Consider the following 20732-nt stretch of genomic DNA (forward strand, 5'->3'; position numbering starts at 1 on the left):
CACTGTTGGGTAGGGACCATCTCTAGATGTTGCCAACTTGCACTTCCCAAGCGTTTAGTACAGTGCTCTGCACACAGTAAGCGCTCAATAAATACGATTGATTGATTGCTCTATTTATTTTACTTGTACATATTTATTCTATTTATTTTATTTTGTTAATATGTTTTGTTTTCTGTCTTCCCCTTCTAGACTTTGAGCCCCTGTTGTGTAGGGACCGTCTCTATATGTTGCCAACTTGTACTTCCCAAGCGCTTAGTGCAGTGCTCTGCACACAGTAAGTGCTCAGTAAATACGATTGATTGATTACTCTATTTTACTTGTATATATTTATTGTATTTATTTTATTTTGTTAATATGTTTTGTTTTGTTCTCTGCTGTCTTCCCCTTTTAGACTGTGAGCCCACTGTTGGGTAGGGACCGTCTCTATATGTTGCCAACTTGGACTTCCCAAGCGCTCAGTCCAGTGCTCTGCACACAGTAAGCGCTCAATAAATACGATTGATTGATTGATTGAGAGATCTGTCCAGAGCCCTACAGAGAGGCCTTCGTGCCAGAGAGCTGGGACTGGAACCGAGGAGCTCCGCCTTCCTACCAGAGCCCAGCTCGTGTGAAGAAAAGTTGGCCCGGAGAGAGAAAGCGGTGTGGCCTAGGGGAAAGAGCAGAGAACTGGGTGTCAGGAGATCTGGTTCCTAATCGCAGCTCTACCACTTGCCCGCTAAGTGACCTTTAAACACATCATTTAACCTCCCCTGGGTCTCAGTTTCCTCATCTGTAGAAATAGGGACGCCTATCCTCCCTCCCCCTTTGACTGTGAGCCCTGTGTGTGCCTGCCAAGCCCTGTGTCTGATCTGCTTATACAGGGTCCACCCCAGTGTTTAGAGCAATCAATCAATCAATCAATCAATCGGATTTATTGAGCGCTTACTGTGTGCAGAGCACTGGACTAAGCGCTTGGGAAGTACAAGTTGGCAACATATAGAGACGGTCCCTACCCAACAGTGGGCTCGCAGTCTAAAAGAAGGTCTGTAAGCCCTTCACAAGTGCCGCAGTTATCGTTGTTGCCGATGTCGTCGTCAACAACCTGGCATCAGGGGACACTGAAAGACCCAACTGGCTCCTGAACGTACAACGAGTCGTGAGGGTGACAAGTTGACCGAGCCATTGAACCCCTTGGGAGGGAGAATTTGTCTGCCCTTAAGGCTCTTGCTGGGATTTCTGGGGGCCAAACTAGGTGTGCCCGTAGGGCACGGGGTTCTCTGAGTCACGTTTTCCTTTGGAGTCCCCCGATTATATCTCTTTGGTGCCTGTGCACATTTCTTTTCCTCCCCTACTACCTCAGTTCCTCTACTGTAGCAGCAAAGCCCAGGTCAATCAATCAATCAATCAATCGTATTTATTGAGCGCTTACTGTGTGCAGAGCACTGTACTAAGTGCTTGGGAAGTCCAAGTTGGCAACATATAGAGGCAGTCCCTACCCAACAGTGGGCTCACAGTCTGGAAGGTCGGGGGCCGGGCTAGGGCTGGAAACCAAGCATGTTCCTAGAAATCTGTCCCAGGTTCTTGAGAAGTACGGTCCAGTGGAAAGAGCTCAGATGTGGGAAGCAACGGACCTGGGTTCTAATCCCATCTCTGCCATTTGCCTGCTATGTTGTCTTGGGCAAATCACCAATTTCTAGTCTGCCTCAGTTTCCTCATCTGTAAAATGGTGATTCAATACCTGTTCTCTTTCCCACTCACCTGTTTTCCCTCCTCCTGACATGATGAGTGTGGCACAGGGGTGGTGTCCAACCTGACTTTTCGTATGGGTATAGTGCTTGGCACATAGTAAGCAATTAAATACCATTTCTATTATTATCATTATTATTACTAATAAGAGCTCCAGTTAGAATTTGGGTCCCTTTGCCACAAGTTCTTCCTCCTTTTCATATTGGCTTTGTTCTTTCCCATTTATTCCCCCATGGGATCTATTTTTGTTTGTATCAATGTCTGTCTCCCCACCTCTAGACTGTAAGTTCCTTGTGGGCAGGGAATCAGTCTGTTTATTGTATCGTACTCTCCCAAGCGCTTAGTACAGTGCTCTTTGTACAGTAAGCACTCAGTAAATGCGAATGAATGAATGTGGGTTTATTATCATCTCACACAATAATAATTGACAGGCTATACCTGTTTTGCCGTGTGTGTGCTTCCCCTCCACCCGGGAACCTGAGGGACAAAACCCTTGGAAGCATTATCTAGAAAGAATTATCATCACTGTTTATAAGTATAAATTATTTATTAGGCTATTGTTTTTGTCTCTCTTCAGAGAGACTTCCCAATAGAAAATCCATTCACATGCAAAAGCGATTATGTAGATCTCTTAGCAGCAGTTCAGTAAGATATTCCCGATGTTGCCGAGACTCGGAGGTTAGGTGCGGGTGAGGGTCTGATCGTAAGAAGTATCCAGAGGACTTTAAGATCAAGCCTGGTTGTGTTCCATTTTCATTACCCGTGTGCCACATTATAAGACTTTAATCAGCCTAAGCAAATGAATCTTCCGATGGATAAGGAGGAGGAGATCCCCATAAAAGTTGAAAATTCAATCTGGATTTACTAACGGTGAAGTGTTAAATGCTAAAGTACAGCCTTTAGCCAAATGCTTTTACTGCTTGGCAGATGAGTGATTTTCTTCCGTTACGGGGGGCCAACAGAGGGGAGAGTCGAAATTCTTCAAGGTTTGGGACTCCGTTGGTGTCCTCCATTGTATGTAATTGAGCACCTAGCTGAGTATTGGGTACAAGGAAGGCATTGAGTGAGCACTGAGGGGAATGCTGAGGATATCAGCATTCCTACTATCTCCTACTACAGCCCAGCCCGCATATACTGCGCGCCCACTGTGCCCCAATCCCACCTAGTCTGGAACTCCCTTTCCCTCCATATGTGCCAGACCCCCACTCCTTCCACCTCCGTAGCACAATTAAGGTCCCATCTTCTCTACGAGACCTTCTTAGTTAAGCGGTTTTTGGGTTTGGGATTATGGTTTTCTAACAGCGTTTGTTCGGTGCTTACTCTGTGCCTGGCACAGAGTAATTAAATAATTCATAAATTAATAATTTAATAACAATAACTTAATAATTTAATTAATTAAATAATGCAATAATTCAATTGCTCAAACTGGGGTTAAAAACATACTCCAGCTCAGCGGTGTGGGATGGAAGCACAGATCTGCTCCGAAGGACGAATTCGTGCTTGGAAGCAATGTAAAACTTACTCCCCCAACTGATATTTGAGTATGATAAGGTAACACTGTGCAGTGCCTCTCGACTTCAATCAATCAATCAATCAATCGATCGTATTTATTGAGCGCTTACTATGTGCAGAGCACTGTACTAAGTGCTTGGGAAGTACAAATTGGCAACATATAGAGACAGTCCCTACCCAACAGTGGGCTCACAGTCTAAAAGGGGGAGACAGAGAACAAAACCAAACATACTAACAGAATAAAATAAATAGGATAGATATGTACAAGTAAAATAAATAAATAGAGTAATAAATATGTACAAATATGTATACATATATACAGGTGCTGTGGGGAAGGGAAGGAGGTAAGATGGGGGGATGGAGAGGGAGACGAGGGGGAGAGGAAGGAAGGGGCTCAGTCTGGGAAGGCCTCGGGAAGACTTCACGGAGCAGTATCGTCCCTAAGCCTCTTAAAGACTGTTTTATGCTGTTTCAACTTGTTTTCACAACATCCTGAATAAGTGTAACATGAACAATATGTTAGAGTCTATCGAAGAACTCTGTGAACATTTTATCAATACCAACAAAATGCACTTATAGAGAAACCAGCGGAAAGGTTCTGGGCACTTAAAGAGTTTAAACAAATTAAAACCAGTTACGAGAAATATTAAACATATCCCGGATAATCAGGTTGTCCCACATGGGGCTCACAGTCTGTCCCCAGTACACCCTCCCTTCTGCATCATCTATGCACTTGGGTCTGCAACCTTTTGAAATTTGATATTCGCCCCAACCCCACAGCATTAATGTACATATCTGTAATTTAATGTATTTATTGTAAATTACGTATTTATTCATATTAATGTCAGTCTCTCCCTCTAGACTGCAAGCTCATTGTGGTCAGGGAAAGTACTGCTAATCTGGTTGTATTGTACTCTCTCCCAAGCGCTTGAAACAGTGCTTTGCACATAGTAAGTGCTCATTAAATACCATTGATTGATCGATTGATTAATCAGCAGTCGGGTTCTGCTTGCACGTTCTCCTCCCTCAGCTCCAACTGGACAGCAGTGAAAGCAGCACTAGGGTGGAAAGGTGAAAGGACGCATGTGGGAACGTGATCTTCCCTCCATCAAACTCACCCTCACACCCTCAGTGCTGCTGCTGCACTTCATTCATTCATTCAGTTGTATTTATTGAGCGCTTACTGTATGCAGAGCACTGTACTACACACTTGGAAAGTACAATTCAGCAACAAATAGACAATCCCTGCCCATCACGGGCTCATAGTCTAGAAGGGGGGAGACAGGCAGCAAAACAAGTAAACAGGCATCAGTAGAATCAATATAAATAAATAGAATTATATATATATATATATATGCATATATATATATACATATATATATATAATTACTGAGAAGCAGCATGGCTCAGTGGAAAGAACACAGGCTTTGGAGTCAGAGGTCATGGGTTCAAATCCCCGCTCTGCCAACTGTCAGCTGTGTGACTTTGGGCAAGTCACTTCACTTCTGGGGGCCTCAGTTCCCTCATCTGTAAAATGGGGATTAAAATGGTGAGTCCCCCGTGGGACAACCTGATCACCTTGTAACCTCCCCAGCTCTTAGAACAGTACTTTGCACATAGTAAGTGCTTAACAAATATCATTATTATTATTATTATTATTATTATTATACATCGTTAATATAAATAAATAGATTATAAATATATACATATATACACAAGAGCTGTGGGGCGAGAGGTGGGAGAGCAAAGGGAGCAAATCAGGGTGATGGGAGAGGAGGGGGGGAGCAGAGGTAAAGGGGGGCTTCAGGGGAGTAAAACATGGGCAGGGCTGTCAGCAAAGCACAGCACCTTGCTCCTTTAAAAAAAACAATTTATGATATTTGTTAAGCGCATACTATGTGCCAGGCAGTGTTCTAAGTGCAGGAGTAGAAACGAGGTAATCAGATTGGACACAGTCCATGGCCCTCATGGACCACAAAGTCTTAATCCCCCTTTTACAGAAGAGGAAATTGAGGCACAGAAGTTAAGCGACTTGCACAAGAGCACACACAGACAAGTGTATATATGTATACAGACAACCTGTATATATGTATATATGTTTGTACATATTTATTACTCTATTTTACTTGTATATATCTATTGTATTTATTTTATTTTGTTAGTATGTTTGGTTTTGTTCTCTGTCTCCCCCTTTTAGACTGTGAGCCCACTGTGGGGTAGGGACTGTCTCTATATGTTGCCAATTTGTACTTCCCAAGCGCTTAGCACAGTGCTCTGCACATAGTAAGCGCTCAATAAATACGATTGATGATGATGACGATGAAGTGGCAGAGCCGGGATTAGAACCCAGTTCCATCAGACTCCCAAGCTCGGGCTCTATCCGCTGGGCCATCCTGCTTCTCAAGACACCACGTCTATTCCATATAAACAGGCACACAAAAAAAGGCTGTCCCTCCTTTGTCATGTTTAATGCTAGCATCTCCTGGCACCGTTTTCTCATTTCTTACCACGCTTTTGCTCAAAAACAGCCTTTCATTTCTTAATGGCAGCATATCACGCTGGTTTTCAGCTGGCGTGCAGCATTGTCTGAGGGTCTGTGCATACTAAATCCTCGAAATGTTTCCTCCGCCCTCCTTGCTGCTGCTTTCCCAGTTTCGGCTCTCCAAGACAGCCGTCATTTGACTGTCCTGCTGTCGTTCGTTCTCTTCGTGAACCACCCGGCGTAGCTCTGCGACGGCAGGCGTACCGTCGATGGTTGGAGGCCATTCCAGAGTTTGTTTGCCATCTTGTTTTGCCGTCTGATGGCCTGAAAATCCGTCGCTGCCGTGCGGGATCCAGGTTTCCAAGGCAGAGGGAAGGCAGGGTGGCACTAAAGCTCTGGAGACCTTTAGTTTGGACCGGAGTTGCTGCCGAACTCTGACAGTCTCCCAAAGGATGAGCCAGCCTTCGTGAATCACTTCGGTACTTCCTTGTCTGGGCATCGGTCAGAGATCTGAGTAGCTAAATGTTGTAACAGTTTTTAGCTGGGTGCTACCAATATAAATTTGTGTTGGCGTACGCGGCTTCTCCGGTATGGGCCGACTGATGGCCTCAACTCAGTTTCCTTTAGACTTAGCCTGAAACATCTAGCTGAGTGCTTTGCACATAGTAAGCGCTTAATAAATACTATTATTATTATTATTATTGGGTGAGACTGTTTAAAATGAGTTGCCTTTCTTCACGGGGGGGTGCCTTTCGATGCAGTAATTACAGCAATTCTCTAATGACTGTCTATTGCGGTAGAAGAATTTCCTAGAGATACAGAAGCATATCTATCCCTTTCTTAGTGCATCGCTTATTGCATTTCTTATTCTCGTGTTGCAGAGAAGCAGCGAGGCTCAGGGGAAAGAGTCCGGGCTTTGGAGTCCAGGTCGTGGGTTCAAATCCCGGCTGTGCCAATTGTCAGCTGTGTGACTTTGGGCAGGTCGCTTCACTTCTCTGGGCCTCAGTTCCCTCATCTGTGAAATGGGGATGAAGACTGTGAGCCCCACGTGGGACAACCTGATCACCGTGTATCCCCCTCAGCGCTTAGAACAGTGCTTTGCAAATAGTAAGCGCTTAACAAATACCATTATTATTATTATTATTATTATCTTTCATCGTGGCTACAGAGAATAAATAGAACGGGATCAGAGCAACTATACATCTCTGCTTTACTCCTTTTTCAGTGGGTAATCATTCAGTCAGTGGTATTTATTGAGCACTTACAATGTTTAGAGCACTGTACTGAGCGGTTAGGAGAGTACAATACAACAGAATTAGCAGACATGTTCCCCGCCCATAATGAGGAATGGATGAGACAAGGCACTCTCTGCTCTGACCAGGCCGTCATGAAGCAGTCTCAGGTCCTCGATGAATTTTTCAGAGTACCTTGATGTGCGAAGTAATTTCCAGATCTTCTGCGGGTATGTGTTCCACCATAAATTTATGGCAGTTCCCACACTTATGTATCCTTGGTGTGACTGGCAGAGGCAGAAAGTGTTCGATCTGTTGTTCAACCATTTATGCTTGTAGTAATGCAGGAGTTAATGATGTCTGGGAAGGTTCTACACAAAAACTCCTGTAAATGAGTGTAAGCCTCTTCACGAACTAGTTCAGCCTGAAAAAAGCCAAGGCCCGAACCAGAAAAGCCAGCAAAGATTTTCTTTTAATGCCGTCACCCAATTCTGCTACCCAAGCAGTATACTGTTCCCCAGTGCCTGGAGAGGCGAAGTTAAAGAAACAAAATAAAACTGAATCATGAGGCCCAGGGAATGCTTTAGAGGGATTGACCAGAAGGGAGCATTAAGCAAATATTTGTAATTGCTTAAAAAATACCATTATTATTATTATTGTTATTGAGCAAAAGTGAAGTGTGGCCCTGGAGACAGGGAGGTGAGCGAGGAGGCTGATGCAGTCTGCAAGGTGACGATAAGTGCTTGGACCAGCGTGGCTGCTGTTGGATGGAGAAGGGGTGAATTTGAGAGTTATTCTTGTCTTAGCGGTTGTCGTTCTCGCTGTGATGTTGCTGTGGTTCAACAGCTCTTCACTTCATTAGGGCGGGGACTGCTCCTCCAGTATGCCATTAGCTTCCTCTCTGACTTTTGCTTTGGCCAATAGCTTATGAAGCGTTGTACATATTTTTTACTCTATTTATTTATTTATTTATTTGTACATATCTATTCTATTTTATTTTGTTAGTATGTTTGGTTTTGTTCTCTGTCTCCCCCTTTTAGACTGTGAGCCCACTGTTGGGTAGGGATTGTCTCTATATGTTGCCAATTTGTACTTCCCAAGCGCTTAGTACAGTGCTCTGCACATAGTAAGCGCTCAATAAATACGATTGATGATGATGATGATGATGATGACGAAACAGGTGCTTAACAGTCCAACCCCGGATGCCAGACTAGCTCAGGTCACTGATGGCCGGGATGGGGGTTTCCGGGAATTTCCCAGTTTCACCCTGCTTTGACACGTCGGGAAAGTTCTTCTGTTTATCGGCCAGGAGTCTGCCAGTGTGAACGATCCGCCTTCTCAAAAAGCACTTTGCAGTCGTAATGTCGTGAATGCGTCTGGTCCCAGCATCCACTGAGTAGTTATCAGGGGCTGCTGGGCACAGTCATTTGTTCAACCCGATTAACCGCTATTAGACGAATCGTTTCTTTGAGAAGAAATATTCTTGCAGCCTTCCCCTCCCCACCCGAGTCTCCTTCCCTCTGCTCAGGCCTCCAGAGTCGAATCCTAGAATGGGACACCCGCCCTCTCCGTGTAGTGTTGCCGTCTGTTAAAAGAGCCGGCTTTCTTGAAAAACCCCGGGACTGCATGATCTGGCTAGAAAAGAAAGCCATTCCAAGATATTTAATTGTATAGAGAGCTTTCAGGATTGATCGGGAGCTTAGCTTTTTACAATAGTCCAGTGACTAAGAAATGCTCCTGACAAACGATCAATGATAGGATAATCACTCCTTATCCCCCTCCTCATTCTTCCCTTCTTTCTTTCGGGAGAACAGGGTTCAGAAGTCAAAAATCTTTATAGACGCCGCTTTTAAATTAAGCAGAAAATAGACATTGACATATTTGTTAATCTCTCCTAAATCGTTACCGGGCCCAGCTGCTTTGCTGGTACGAGGAGAGAGTGGCCCTCATTGGAGAATTCACAAACCTCACGAGGCTGGCGTCACCCTTCATTTTATTTTTAAATAAAATATGAAATCTGTAACTTCACAAATCTGCCACCCTGCCTAAATCCTCGCCACTTTTTACAAATCGAATGAAAGAAAACCGTGGGCGTCTATAATTCCAACCTCGCTTTCCCTGCTCTGGTTTCGTCGGGGATAAGTTAGGAAATGCGTTGTTGATCTAGACTTTAGAAACTGACTGGGATTCCTCCGGTTCTTGAGAATCGAGCGGAACTGTAGCATGGCTGAGCGGCAAGAGCCCCGGCTTTGGAGTCAGAGGTCATGGGTTCAAATCCCGGCTCCCCGCTTGTCAGCTGTGTGACTTTGGGCGAGTCACTTCACTTCTCTGGGCCTCAGTTCCCTTATCGGTCAAATGGGGATTAAGCCTGGGAGCCCCCATGGGACAACCCGATAACTTTGTAACCTCCGCAGTGCTTAGAACAGTGCTTTGCACATAGTAAGCACTCAATAAATGCCATTATTATTATTATTATTATTAACTGTGAAATTCCAATGGCTTTTGAATCGTCATCTTCCGCTCACTCAGGGATGTGGGAAATAGTATGGCCTAATGGATAGAGCACGGAACTGGGAGTCTAGAAGGACCGGGGTTCTAATTCCAGCTCCGTCACTTGCCCGCTGTGTGGCCTTGGGCAAGTCACTTCGCTTCTGTGCCTCAGTTCCCTCATCTGTCAAATGGGGATTTAAGACTGGGATTAGAACCCATGACCTTCCGACTCCCGGGCCTGTGCTCTAACCACTATGCCATGCTTGCGTTTGCCGAGGCTAGCTCCTAGCCCCCTGGTCAGGAAGGGGATATGGAGGGGCAGTGGAGGGGTGCGGAGAGCGCTGTTTGGTCCGGGGCCTGGTGCCTTCATTTAAGCGCAGTTTGCAGTCGTTGGAAATCAAAGTGAGATTGAGTTGTAAGTATAGACGGTTACACCGAATGCATTTGTGCCGCCGGAGAAGCCTTCTCCAACCGGCTGAGTTCTCCGGGGGAGAACGGGTGGGAAGGTACTGCCTTCCTGACTCGCTTTTGAAGATGATTTTTATTGAGAGCCCATCTCTGGGACTCTGGCAACGAGCCACGATCCGGTCGAGCTGCGGCACATGCGAAAGCGGGCAGAAAGAGCCCTGCAAGCTCTGCCCGGGAAAGGCGCTGGTCCTGGCCCGCAGAAGCCCGCGGAGTTACTCTGCCAGGCGGGGTCCAAATAAGCTGATTATTCTTGGACTTTCTGAAGCAGTCAGCGCTTCCACATTTGGAAAGCAACAGCTAAAAAGCCAAGTTGGACACGGGAGGAGAGACTCCCAAATAGGCTAGGTGGGAAGGCAAAAACTGTGGACTATCAACCCCAGTAGTCGGAGAAAAATCCAAGTGGGGAACTCTGCTACCCCAGTCAAGGGTGAGGAGGAGGAAGAGGGCCAGTTATTCCCCTATTCCCTGATTCTCCACGGACCTCTGCTGTTAGTCCAGTGGAAAGAGCACTTTTCTGGACATCAGGAGCCCTGAGTTCTAGCCTCGGATCTGCCTGTCACGGGCCGTGATGGGTAAAGACAGCTTACGCATTCTGCAGTGTGCTGCGCCCCTGCCTTACAGTCGCCTGCTGTGCTCCGTACCCCAGTGGAAACCCAACTGGTAGAGAAGAGAGTGTGCCATGTTGGCAGTGCGTGAGCCACCAAACACTCTTTCCAGTTCCTCAGCACCAATTCCCATTCCTGAGGTCTCCGGACCGAGGCCCATCATCCCGTCACTACTTCATTCTCCTCCCGACCAGTTGGAAAGGCGGCTGTTTCCCAGGCAGTGATTTTTCCACCTGACACGTTCGCTTGTGACTAATATGTACACGCTCGCTCTCAGGCCTTCTTTGCTAAGTGGGTGCCACGGGCACAAGATTCAAGTGGCATAAAAACGTGTTCACTCCATTCTTCCATAAGTGTGTCTTTACCACATGTTTTGGATGGAGCACCTTTAGGGAGCGTGCTTCCGACAGCCCGTGTTTGGGTCAGTCCCGTGCCTTTCGCCTGGTAAAGATGGTATTTGTTAAGCGCTTACTGGGTGCCAGGCACTGGACTAGGCACTGTGGTGGATACAAGCACATGGAGTTGGAATTTGCATTCTTCCAAACGCTCAGAACAGGGCTCTGCACACAACAGGTGCTCAGTAAGTACTCTCGATTGACGTGACGTCGGAAGAAATGGTTTGTGGTTTGCCCTTGGTCAAGGGGTACCTTCAATGACCTGTCAGCCTTCCTCTCACGGTCCCTCTGTTCCATGTCCCTCTCTTCCTCCCTTCAAGGCCCTACTGAGAGCTCACCTCCTCCATGAGGCCTTCCCAGACTGAGCCCCTTCCTTCCTCTCCCCCTCGCCCCCCTCTCCATCCCCCCATCTTACCTCCTTCCCTTCCCCACAGCACCTGTATATATGTATATATGCTTGTACATATTTGTTACTCTATTTATTTATTTTACTTGTACATATCTATTCTATTTATTTTATTTTGTTAGTATGTTTGGTTTTGTTGTCTGGGGACGAAGACTGTGATCCCCACCTGGGACAACCAAATTATCTTGTATGGATCCCGGTGCTTAGAACAGTGTTGAGCACATAGTAAGCGCTTAAATGCCATTATTATGATCCGTCATCTGGTTCTCTTCTGATTGAGGGGGGTGGCCCCTTGGAACCTCCTTGGAAATTGGTGACCAATGCCTGTTGGTTTCACATCCCTAGCGTGGCTCGGTGGAAAGAGGCCGGGCTTGGGAGTCAGAGGTCATGAGTTCTAATCCCAGCTCTGCCGCTTGTCAGCTGTGTGGCTTTGGGCAAGTCACTTAACGTCTCCGGGCCTCAGTTCCCTCGTCTGGAAAAGGGGAATGAGACTGTGAGCCCCACGTGGGACAACCTGATCACCTTATATCCTCCCCGGCGCTTAGAACAGTGCTTTGCACATAGTAAGCGCTTAACAAATACCATCATTATTATTATTATTATTATTATATGCTGCATATATGCATTTGCCAGTTGAATTTGTTGAGACCTGGCCAAACAGACCACAGGGTAACGGTCAAGGCACACGCATGATACAGCACAGGCCACAGTCTGGCACTGACCATGCCTTCCCCCTTCCAAAATAGAGGGTGGACAGACTGGCATTGCCACACTGGCCCAAAATTTACCAGGCTCAATGTCGTCGGCCTTACTGGGCCCCGCTCAGCCCCTCCCGTAGAGAGGAAGACATCACCCCTTTCCTCCTTCCATTCAACTCGGCTGTCCTCCCCGGTCAGGCAGCCTAACGGTCCATCGGTCAGTTGTATTTTATTGAACACTTTGTGCGGAGCTGAACAAAGTGCTTGGGAGAGTACAGTAGAACAGGCGGTAGACGCGATCTCCGTCCAAAATGAGCCTGCAGCCTAGAGGAGGAGAAAGACGGTAAAATAAGTTACGGATGTGGACATAAGCAGCAGCAGAATGGCCTAGTGCAGAGAACCCAGGGCCTTGGAGTCTAACCCCGGTTCTGCCAGTTGTGTGCTTTGTGTGGCCCTGGGCAAGTCACTTAATTTCTCTGTGCCAGTTTCCTCATCTCTAAAATGAGGAATGAGTACATGTCCTCCCTCCCACTTAGTTTGGGAGCCCCTTATGGGGCAGGACTGTGACCAGTGTGATTAATTTGTATCTACCCCAGTGCTTAGGGCAGTTTATGACACATAGTAAGCGCTTAACAAATACCATCGTCATCCTCCGTGTTGTGGGAGGTCCCCTCTCTCCATCCCCCCCCATCTTACCTCCTTCCCTTCCCCACAGCACCTGTATATATGTATATATGTTTGTACATATTTATTTCTCTATTTATTTTACTTGTACATATCTATTCTATTTATTTTATTTTGTTAGTATGTTTGGTTTTGTTCTCTGTCTCCCCCTTCTAGACTGTGAGCCCACTATTGGGTAGGGACTGTCTCTATATGTTGCCAACTTGTACTTCCCAAGAGCTTAGTACAGTGCTCTGCACACAGTAAGCGCTCAATGAATACGATTGATGATGATGATGATGTGGGGCTGGGGTGAATATAAATTGCTTAAAGAGCATTTGCGCCGCGGACCCCAATCTGACAGAGGGAAAGAATTTAGCCGGACAGAGCCAGCGATTTCCCAACCAACAAAGCCACCCCTGGGACACCATTGATATCAGCGGGGGTTTTCATCACTTTTGGAGAGGTGGACTCCCACACCGACCCCTCAGGTTTCAGCGGTGGAACCGGTGGGCTTTCTTTCCCGGCCTCTGCCATTAGCAGGAGTGAGTAACTGCAGCGAAGTCAGCGGTTAATCCACCGAGCTAGCGCCAACAACGGAAACGCCGGGTCGGCTGGCACTCGTTCACAGCCAGAAGTGTCCGAAGGCAAGATTGAAACCCATGGCGTAGGGCGACGGTACAGGAGGGGAAGAGGTGTGACGGAGGCTGGCGCGGCGGAGAGCAGGGGGTCCGATGGGTTGGTGGCCTGCTTCTTCATTCTTTGGGGCCTGAGGCCCCCCAGCCTGGGATTCTAGGTGAGGTTGGCCGAGGACGGCCTAAAGGAAAGGGGCGCAGAGCCGAGCCAGGCCTTGGCGAAAAGGCGGTCGGTCCCTCGTATTTATTGAGCGCTATACTGAGCTCTTGGGAGAGTACAGTATAACACATTCCCTGGCCGGGAGCCCCTGACAGCTTATTTCTGATTCCAGGCACCCCAGAGCTCAGCCCCGCCGAGCGGAAGGAGCTGGAAGCCAAGCTGAAGGAGCGGGAGGAGTTCCTCACTCCCATTTACCACCAGGTCGCCGTGCAGTTTGCCGACTTGCACGACACACCGGGCCGGATGCAGGAGAAAGGGGTCATTAACGTGAGTACCACGGCTCCCTTGCGCTTTGGTCTTGTTGTTGGAGTGCTGCTGAAGCGCTTACTTTGTGCCAAGCACCGTTCTAAGCGCTGAGGGAGAGACAGAGTTACCAGGTTGGATGCCGTCCGCGTGGGGCTCACAGCCCAGGTAAGAGAGAGTAGGATTTAATCCCCATTTTGCAGAAGAGCAAACTGAGGTACAGAGAAGTGACCTGCCCAGGGTTTCTCAGCAAACAAGCGGCAGAGCCGGATTTAGAACGCGGGTCCTTTGACCCAGGCCCGGGATCTTTCCACTAGGGTATGCATCAGGCACCCCTCAATTATTTTGTCCTCTTGGTTCGGTGTTCAAAGCACTTCCCATGTTTCAATTCATTCAGAGACCAAATCTTGCACCCGGGGAAGCTGAACACAAGGTCAAAGAGCTGCCCTGTAAACTCTTTGTGTACTGTGCTCTCCTAGGTGAGCACTTACTACAGCGCTCTGGACAGAGGAAGCACTCAGTAAATCCTGAGATCCTTCCCCATCCTCTCCAGATGTTCTTATTTAATATCATCTGGGCAGGGCTGCCGCACACTTAGGAGACGCTGAAATTGTTTGGGGAATGGAAGGACTTAATCCGGGGGTTTTTCTCCCGAGGTTTCCAGTGCCCATCCTGGGACAAGTAGCATAAAACTGAAGTTTTACTCGAGTCACTCTGTCTCCAGAAATACGATTTCAACCGCTCCTCCCACATCTGTTGCTTCTCCAGAAAATGTGTCTGTTTATTGTTGGATCGAACTCTCCCAAGCGCTTAGCACAGTGCTCTGGACACAGTAAGCGCTCAATAAATAGAATTGAATCCCCTGATAAGTGGCACAGCTGCAGGCCGGAGGAGGCACCCAGGGTTCTGTTCAGGGAGCACAGATTTGATGGTGGCCACGCAGAAAGGAAATGAAGACTAAGGGGAAGGTTGCAGAGAGGCTGGGACAGCTGGAGATGAAGCTACTGTTTGAGGACCCCGGGTGTGGGGGTTAGGGGGGCAGGGTTTACCCTGGGACAGAGGGATCTGTGGGCGCTGGGTTTGGAGTTGTGGGGCAATGCAGGAATTCTGCATAATTGGCACTTAAGGAAGATGTGTCTGCCTCAGTCCAATTAAGGATTGTTGTGTCTCCGGAAACGCATGTCTTTCCTCCCTAGGCCCTCCTGCTAACTCTGCCATCCCCTTATAGAGTTGCCTTTTGTTGGCGGTATTAGCTCGGTCCCCCTTAAGGAGAGGCACAAGCCAGCCAAAAAAATGATTCGAAAGTATTCCCTGGAGGCTGGGAAGTGTCCTAATCTCACTTTGGCATATGGGCATCATGTCCTAGATACCTAGATACTGGGCCTCCGAGGGTGCTAGACACAGGGCCTGAGCTGAAATTTTCCTGGCAGTGATCTAGCTTGTTCCCTGCCTTGGGTAGGACATCCTGGACTGGAAAACGTCCCGGACCTTCTTCTACTGGAGACTGAGGCGCCTCTTGCTGGAGGACTTGGTGAAGAAGAAGATCCACGACGCCAACCCCGAGCTGACAGACGGACAGATCCAAGCCATGTTGAGGCGCTGGTTTGTGGAAGTCGAGGGAACGGTGAAGGTGAGTAAGAGTGGCTCCGGGGAAGACAGGAGACTGTCCCCGTGCTCTTACGGAAGTCATCCTTCCCAGAACTCTTCTCCTGTCAATGCTGAATGAAGGCATGTGCCGAGAACCCAAAAGGGGGTTCCGGGAGTCTCCTCGGAGGCGGTGTCCCTGTTTGGAAAACCGGGATTGCACCTGGGCCTAGAGCCGATGGTCTTTCCATGGTCCACCCAGGCCAAGGGCAGGCCGCCTCCAGCACTCCTGGGGAGCAGGGGGGACTTCGGCCGGTCACCGGGGAAAGGCCAATGCAGCAGGAAGCAGCGTGGCCTAGCGACCAGAGCACGGTCCTGGGCGTCAGAAGGACCTGGGTTCTAATCCTGGCTCTGCCACTTGTCTGCTGTGTGACCTTGGGCCAGTCACTTCTCTGGGCCTCAGTTCCCTCATCTGCAAAATGGGGATTAAAACGGTGAGCCCCATGTGGCTTGTATCTGCCCCAGTAAAATAAATAAAAAATAAATGATGGCATTTAAGCACTTACTATGTGCAGAGCACTGTTCTAAGCGCTGGGGGGGATGCAAGGTGATCAAGTTGTCTCACATGGGGCTCACAGTCTTAATCCCCAGTACTTGGTACAGTGCCTGGTACAAAGTAAGCATATAACAAATACCATAATTAGTAGTATTAGATGTGGGCTCCGCCTCAGAGGAAAAAGGCCCACCTTCACGTGGGACCACGGAAAAAGAGGGACAAACTCGGCAGAGGCAGCTGGGGGTGGGGTGGTGGGAGTTAGCACAGCTTCGCTCCCACCCCGGCTCATCCCTTCTCTGGCTCACTTACTTCCCTCCCGGGCACTGACGACTTTATCGACTTGAAAAAGGTGCTGGCTCCTAAAGCTGGAAACGGGTCCCAACCTCCATCTTGTTCTCAGCTAAGGAAATCCACTGGTATCCCCCCTTTCCATAGGAAGGGCAGCAGGGTCAGTCCTTGGAGGTGGCAAAGTCTTTCGGGATTTCCTTCCAAGAGAACTAAACAGGTCTTGGCCCGTGAATGGAATGATCGGGAAGTTCTCCTTTCAGGTTTGGACACCTTGGTCTCCTTGGGACGATTTGAAAGCCACAAGTACAGACAGGCCGATTTGGATGAAGTCACGGTTTTCCACTGGTCAGGCTGAGCTTTCCAGGGGGTTTGGTTTGTAGCCCCGTCACTTGGGACCTCCTCGTTGGCTCCAAGGATTGTTTCAGTCCCCAGGGAAAGTTAACTTTGAAAGTCAGGCAAGTACAAAATATGAGATTGGTCTCCAGTTAAACCTAGGTAAATGGTGTGTGTTGTGTGTGTGTGTATGAGAGAGAGAGAGAGACACACTATTGGTAGTGCCTGTCTTCACAAAGCTTGAGGAAGAGGAGCTGTCTTCCCTTCCCTTCCCTTCCCTTCCCTTCCCTTCCCTTCCCTTCCCTTCCCTTCCCTTCCCTTCCCTTCCCTTCCCTTCCCTTCCCTACCCTTCCCTTCCCTTCCCTTCCCTTCCCTTCCCTTCCCTCCTTCCTCTGTGTACAGAGCACTGTACTAAGCTCTTGGGAAGTACAAGGCGGCAACATATAGAGACAGTCCCTACCCAACAACAGGCTCACAGTCTAGAACAGCGTGTCTCAGTGGAAAGAGCACGGGCTTTGGAGTCAGAAGCCGTGGGTTCAAATCCCAGCCCCGCCACTTGTCAGCTGTGTGACTTTGGGCAAGTCACGTCACTTCTCTGGGCCTCAGTTCCCTCATCTGTAAAATGGGGATGAAGACTGTGAGCCCCTCGTGGGACAACCTGATTACTTTGTATCTACCCCAGCGCTTAGAACAGTGCTTTGCACACAGTAAGCGCTTAACAAATACCAACATTATTATTATTATTATTATTAGAGCCTTCTGAGCATCAAGGAAGCAGAGGCCGGGGGGCTTCAGTTACTCCTCATACTGCTGCCCTTAGGGGAAAGGAAGGTCAGAAGAAACAGGGCATGGAAAGAAGTTTTCTGTTTGCCCACGAGCCTTCACTTTGGGGGCAAGCCACAAAAGATCCTGCTGCCCCCCTGGCTAAACTGCTGGTGAGGGAGCTCGGGAGAGGCCGAGAGCGGAGGGCTGGTTTCCACTCCTAACTGGAGACCAATTTCATATTTTGTACAGTGCTCTGCACATAGTAAGCGCTCAATAAATACGATTGATGATGGTTGTACTCGCTTGACTTTCCAAGTTAGCTTTCCCCGGGGACTGAAACGATCCTTGGCGCCAGCGAGGAGGTCCTAAGTGACGGGGCTACGAACCAAACACCCTGGAAAGCTCAGCCCGACCAGTAGAAGCGGCGTGGCCCAGCGGAGAAAAGCACGGGACTGGGAGTTAGAGGGCCTGCGTTCTAACGCCTACCATGCGTGACCTCCTCTGGGCCTCAGTTTCCTCATCTATAAAACGGGGATTTGATACCCGTTCTCCCTCCCCTTGAGATTGTGAGCCCCACGTGGGACAGGGACTGTGTCAACATCAGCATCTACCCCAGTGCTTAGCACATAGTAAGCACCTAACGAGTACCGCTCGTGATGATGATGACAAAGCTGTCTCTCAGGTTCTCAGTCTATCACGATGCAGTCTTACCTTGTATCTACCAAGCGCTTAGTACAGTGCTCTGCACACAGTAAGCGCTCAATACATGCGATTGATGGATTTCCAGTGAGCTGTGCTGCTTCTCGATGAATGAATGACTGGCCCTCTCCCAAGCGCTTAGCACAGTGTGCGTATATATGTTTGTAGATATTTATTACTCTATTTTACTTGTACATAGCTATTCTATTTATTTTATTTTGTTAATATGTTTGGTTTTGTTCTGTCTCCCCCTTCTAGACTGTGAGCCCACTGTTGGGTAGGGACTGTCTCTATATATTGCCAACTTGTACTTCCCAAGCACTTAGTACAGTGCTCTGCACACAGTAAGCGCTCAATAAATACGATTGATTGATTGATTGATTACCTGAAATGAATGGAAATGGATAAGGACTACTGTCATGAGGGGCCAGAGGGCAATAATATTCATTCAGTCGTATTTATCGAGCGCTTACCGTGTGTAGAGCACTGTACTAAGCGCTGGGATGATTACAAGCAAATTGAGCGGGGCACAGTCCCCTATCATCATCATCATCATCAATCGTATTTATTGAGCGCTTACTATGTGCAGAGGACTGTACTAAGCACTTGGGAAGTACAAATTGGCAACATATAGAGACAGTCCCTACCCAACAGTGGGCTCACAGTCTAAAGGGGGTTACACTTTATCCCATGGAGGGCTAACAGTCTCAATCCCCATTTTACAGATGAGGTAACTGAGGCCCAGAGAAGTGAAGTGACTTGCCCAAGGTCACATAGGGGGAGCTGGGATTAGAACCCAGGCCCTTCCGATTCCCAGGCCCCTGCTCTATCCACGACACCATGCTGCTAGCGGCAGGGTCTGAGGAGTTCGGGTCGTTCAGACCTCTTCAAAAATCTAGCTTCAGTAGAAAGCGAAATATCTGTAGCTCTTTCTGCTGCTCCCACTTGCTTCTTAAAGCGCTCGTGTGAAGAGTTATACTGATGTAGTCAAATGTTTGACATTCTGTTCGGATGCTCCGCAGCAGCTCATCAGTGTTTTTCTAAATATAGATTGTCCTCAATTTTGCCTGCTTGGGGAGTGTTTAGAGCCCGGGGGCTGGAGGTCATAAGATCACCAAAAGACTGACAGGTAGATTATGGGTCTGGGGAGGTGGAGGAAGACAATTTAGTCGATTGGGACCGAAAGAGAATGAAGAGAAAATATTTTCAGTCATGGTGATTTCTTGGCCCTGCTCATCGTTTTCTTTTTTCCAGTGGACTATCTCCCCCTCCCACAAAGGGAGCGAACAATTTGAACGGCAGAATTTGAGCCTGTTAAAGGAAGTTTTGGGGTATGGAGCTCAAAAGTTGCCGGGGTGTTGGAATTGTCGTAGTCTGTGCTGCAGGGATTTTGGCAGAAGGAGCTCAACATCAGTTTCTAAAGCAATCAAGAGCCCAGTTTGAAAATGGGGGCCTGGGAATGCAGAGGGAAAAAAAAAAATACACGCCGCTTGGAGAAGCAAAATGAAATCCTTAGCCGCCCTGCAGTTCAGCCCTCTGCAGAAGCAGCACGTGAAGTCAGAGGGAAATGATGGCAGGCGCTGTGTCTGTTGTTGTTACAGTGTCCTCTCCCAAGCACTTAGTACAGTGCTCTGCACACAGTAAATACGGTCGGCTGACTGACTGGGGGTTGGAGAGCGGGGTGGGGGAAGAGAGGTCAAGGGCAGGGACATTCACCTCTAGGCCATTTCTCCCACTGTCCGGGCAGTGGACAGGCAGGCAAGCAGGAGGGATGGGTGAGGTGGGAGGGGCGTGTTTCCTAGCCCTTTCTTCCAGGAGCTCAGGGAAAATCCGGAATTAATCCCTTATCCAGCATGGGAACTTAAGGGCTTCCTCTTACCTATAATTGATCTTAGCGTTTGTCTCCTCCCTTTACTGTGCACTCCCTGAAGGCCCAGATCATGTCTGAGGAGTCCACTGTACTCTCCCCAGTGCTAAGCGCAGTATCTGGCACACAGCAAGCCCTCATAATTATCATCTGGGGGGGAGATAGCTCAGACCCATGGGGAAAAGTGCTCCTCCCACCTGCATGTTTTCTTTCCCCGACTGGATGTGGCTATTTATTTTCCTTTACGCTCCCAGCTCCCAGACTGGGGCCCTTCAGCTCTGAAGCAGCTTTTCCATGCTCCGTTGCTTGTCAGCAGCCCAACAAAGAAAGCAATAGGTGGTCTCCCCACCAGCCTTCCTACGGACAAGGCTAATTTCAAGACCGCATTAAGGTTCAGCATTAGCGATGAAGCAACCTGGACTTAACACAGCCTCCCGTTTCAGCCCGACGAGCCTTATCAGTCTCCACTCTGAGGAAACGCAAGGAGAGAAACTTCCCGAATTAGTCCATTTTAGATTTAATCCATTGCACTCATTACCCAAATCAATAAGTTAAGGCTGAACAGTGTTAGGGGAGATAGGTATCTAGGGCGGAGAGAGATAGCTACAGATAAAGAAGCGCTGAGCATTTGTCAGGGTGGTGCGGTTCATTTATGAATCTCAAAATGGCTGGACATTTCAGTGGCACTCCGGAGCCCGGAAAGCAATCGGGAAAGCCAGCTATAAAGCAGCAGTGATGATGCATTTCTCTCCTCGGCCCCTGAGGTCTTTCAGACATCAGTGGGCCCCCTTTCTCCATCAGACACCGAGCCGCACTTCGTTCCTTCCCCATGATTAGCGATGGACCAGCTAACGTCCAATCCATCG

At 48.2% G+C, this 20732-nt stretch overlaps 1 protein-coding gene across 3 annotated transcripts in view; it reads left to right on the plus strand.

Moving 5' to 3' along the window:
• The window catches only part of ACACA (acetyl-CoA carboxylase alpha), a 270884-nt gene that overhangs the window by 234168 nt on the left and 15984 nt on the right, over positions 1–20732 (plus strand). For all 3 annotated transcript variants that reach the window (XM_038758869.1, XM_038758870.1, XM_038758871.1), the window contains 2 exons: positions 13644–13798; positions 15234–15404. In XM_038758869.1, coding sequence (XP_038614797.1) covers positions 13644–13798; positions 15234–15404 — 326 coding nt within the window. The remainder of the gene's footprint in view (positions 1–13643; positions 13799–15233; positions 15405–20732) is intronic.

The sequence above is a fragment of the Tachyglossus aculeatus genome, chromosome 17 (assembly GCF_015852505.1).
Source record: "Tachyglossus aculeatus isolate mTacAcu1 chromosome 17, mTacAcu1.pri, whole genome shotgun sequence".
In the NCBI taxonomy this organism is placed as follows: domain Eukaryota; kingdom Metazoa; phylum Chordata; class Mammalia; order Monotremata; family Tachyglossidae; genus Tachyglossus; species Tachyglossus aculeatus.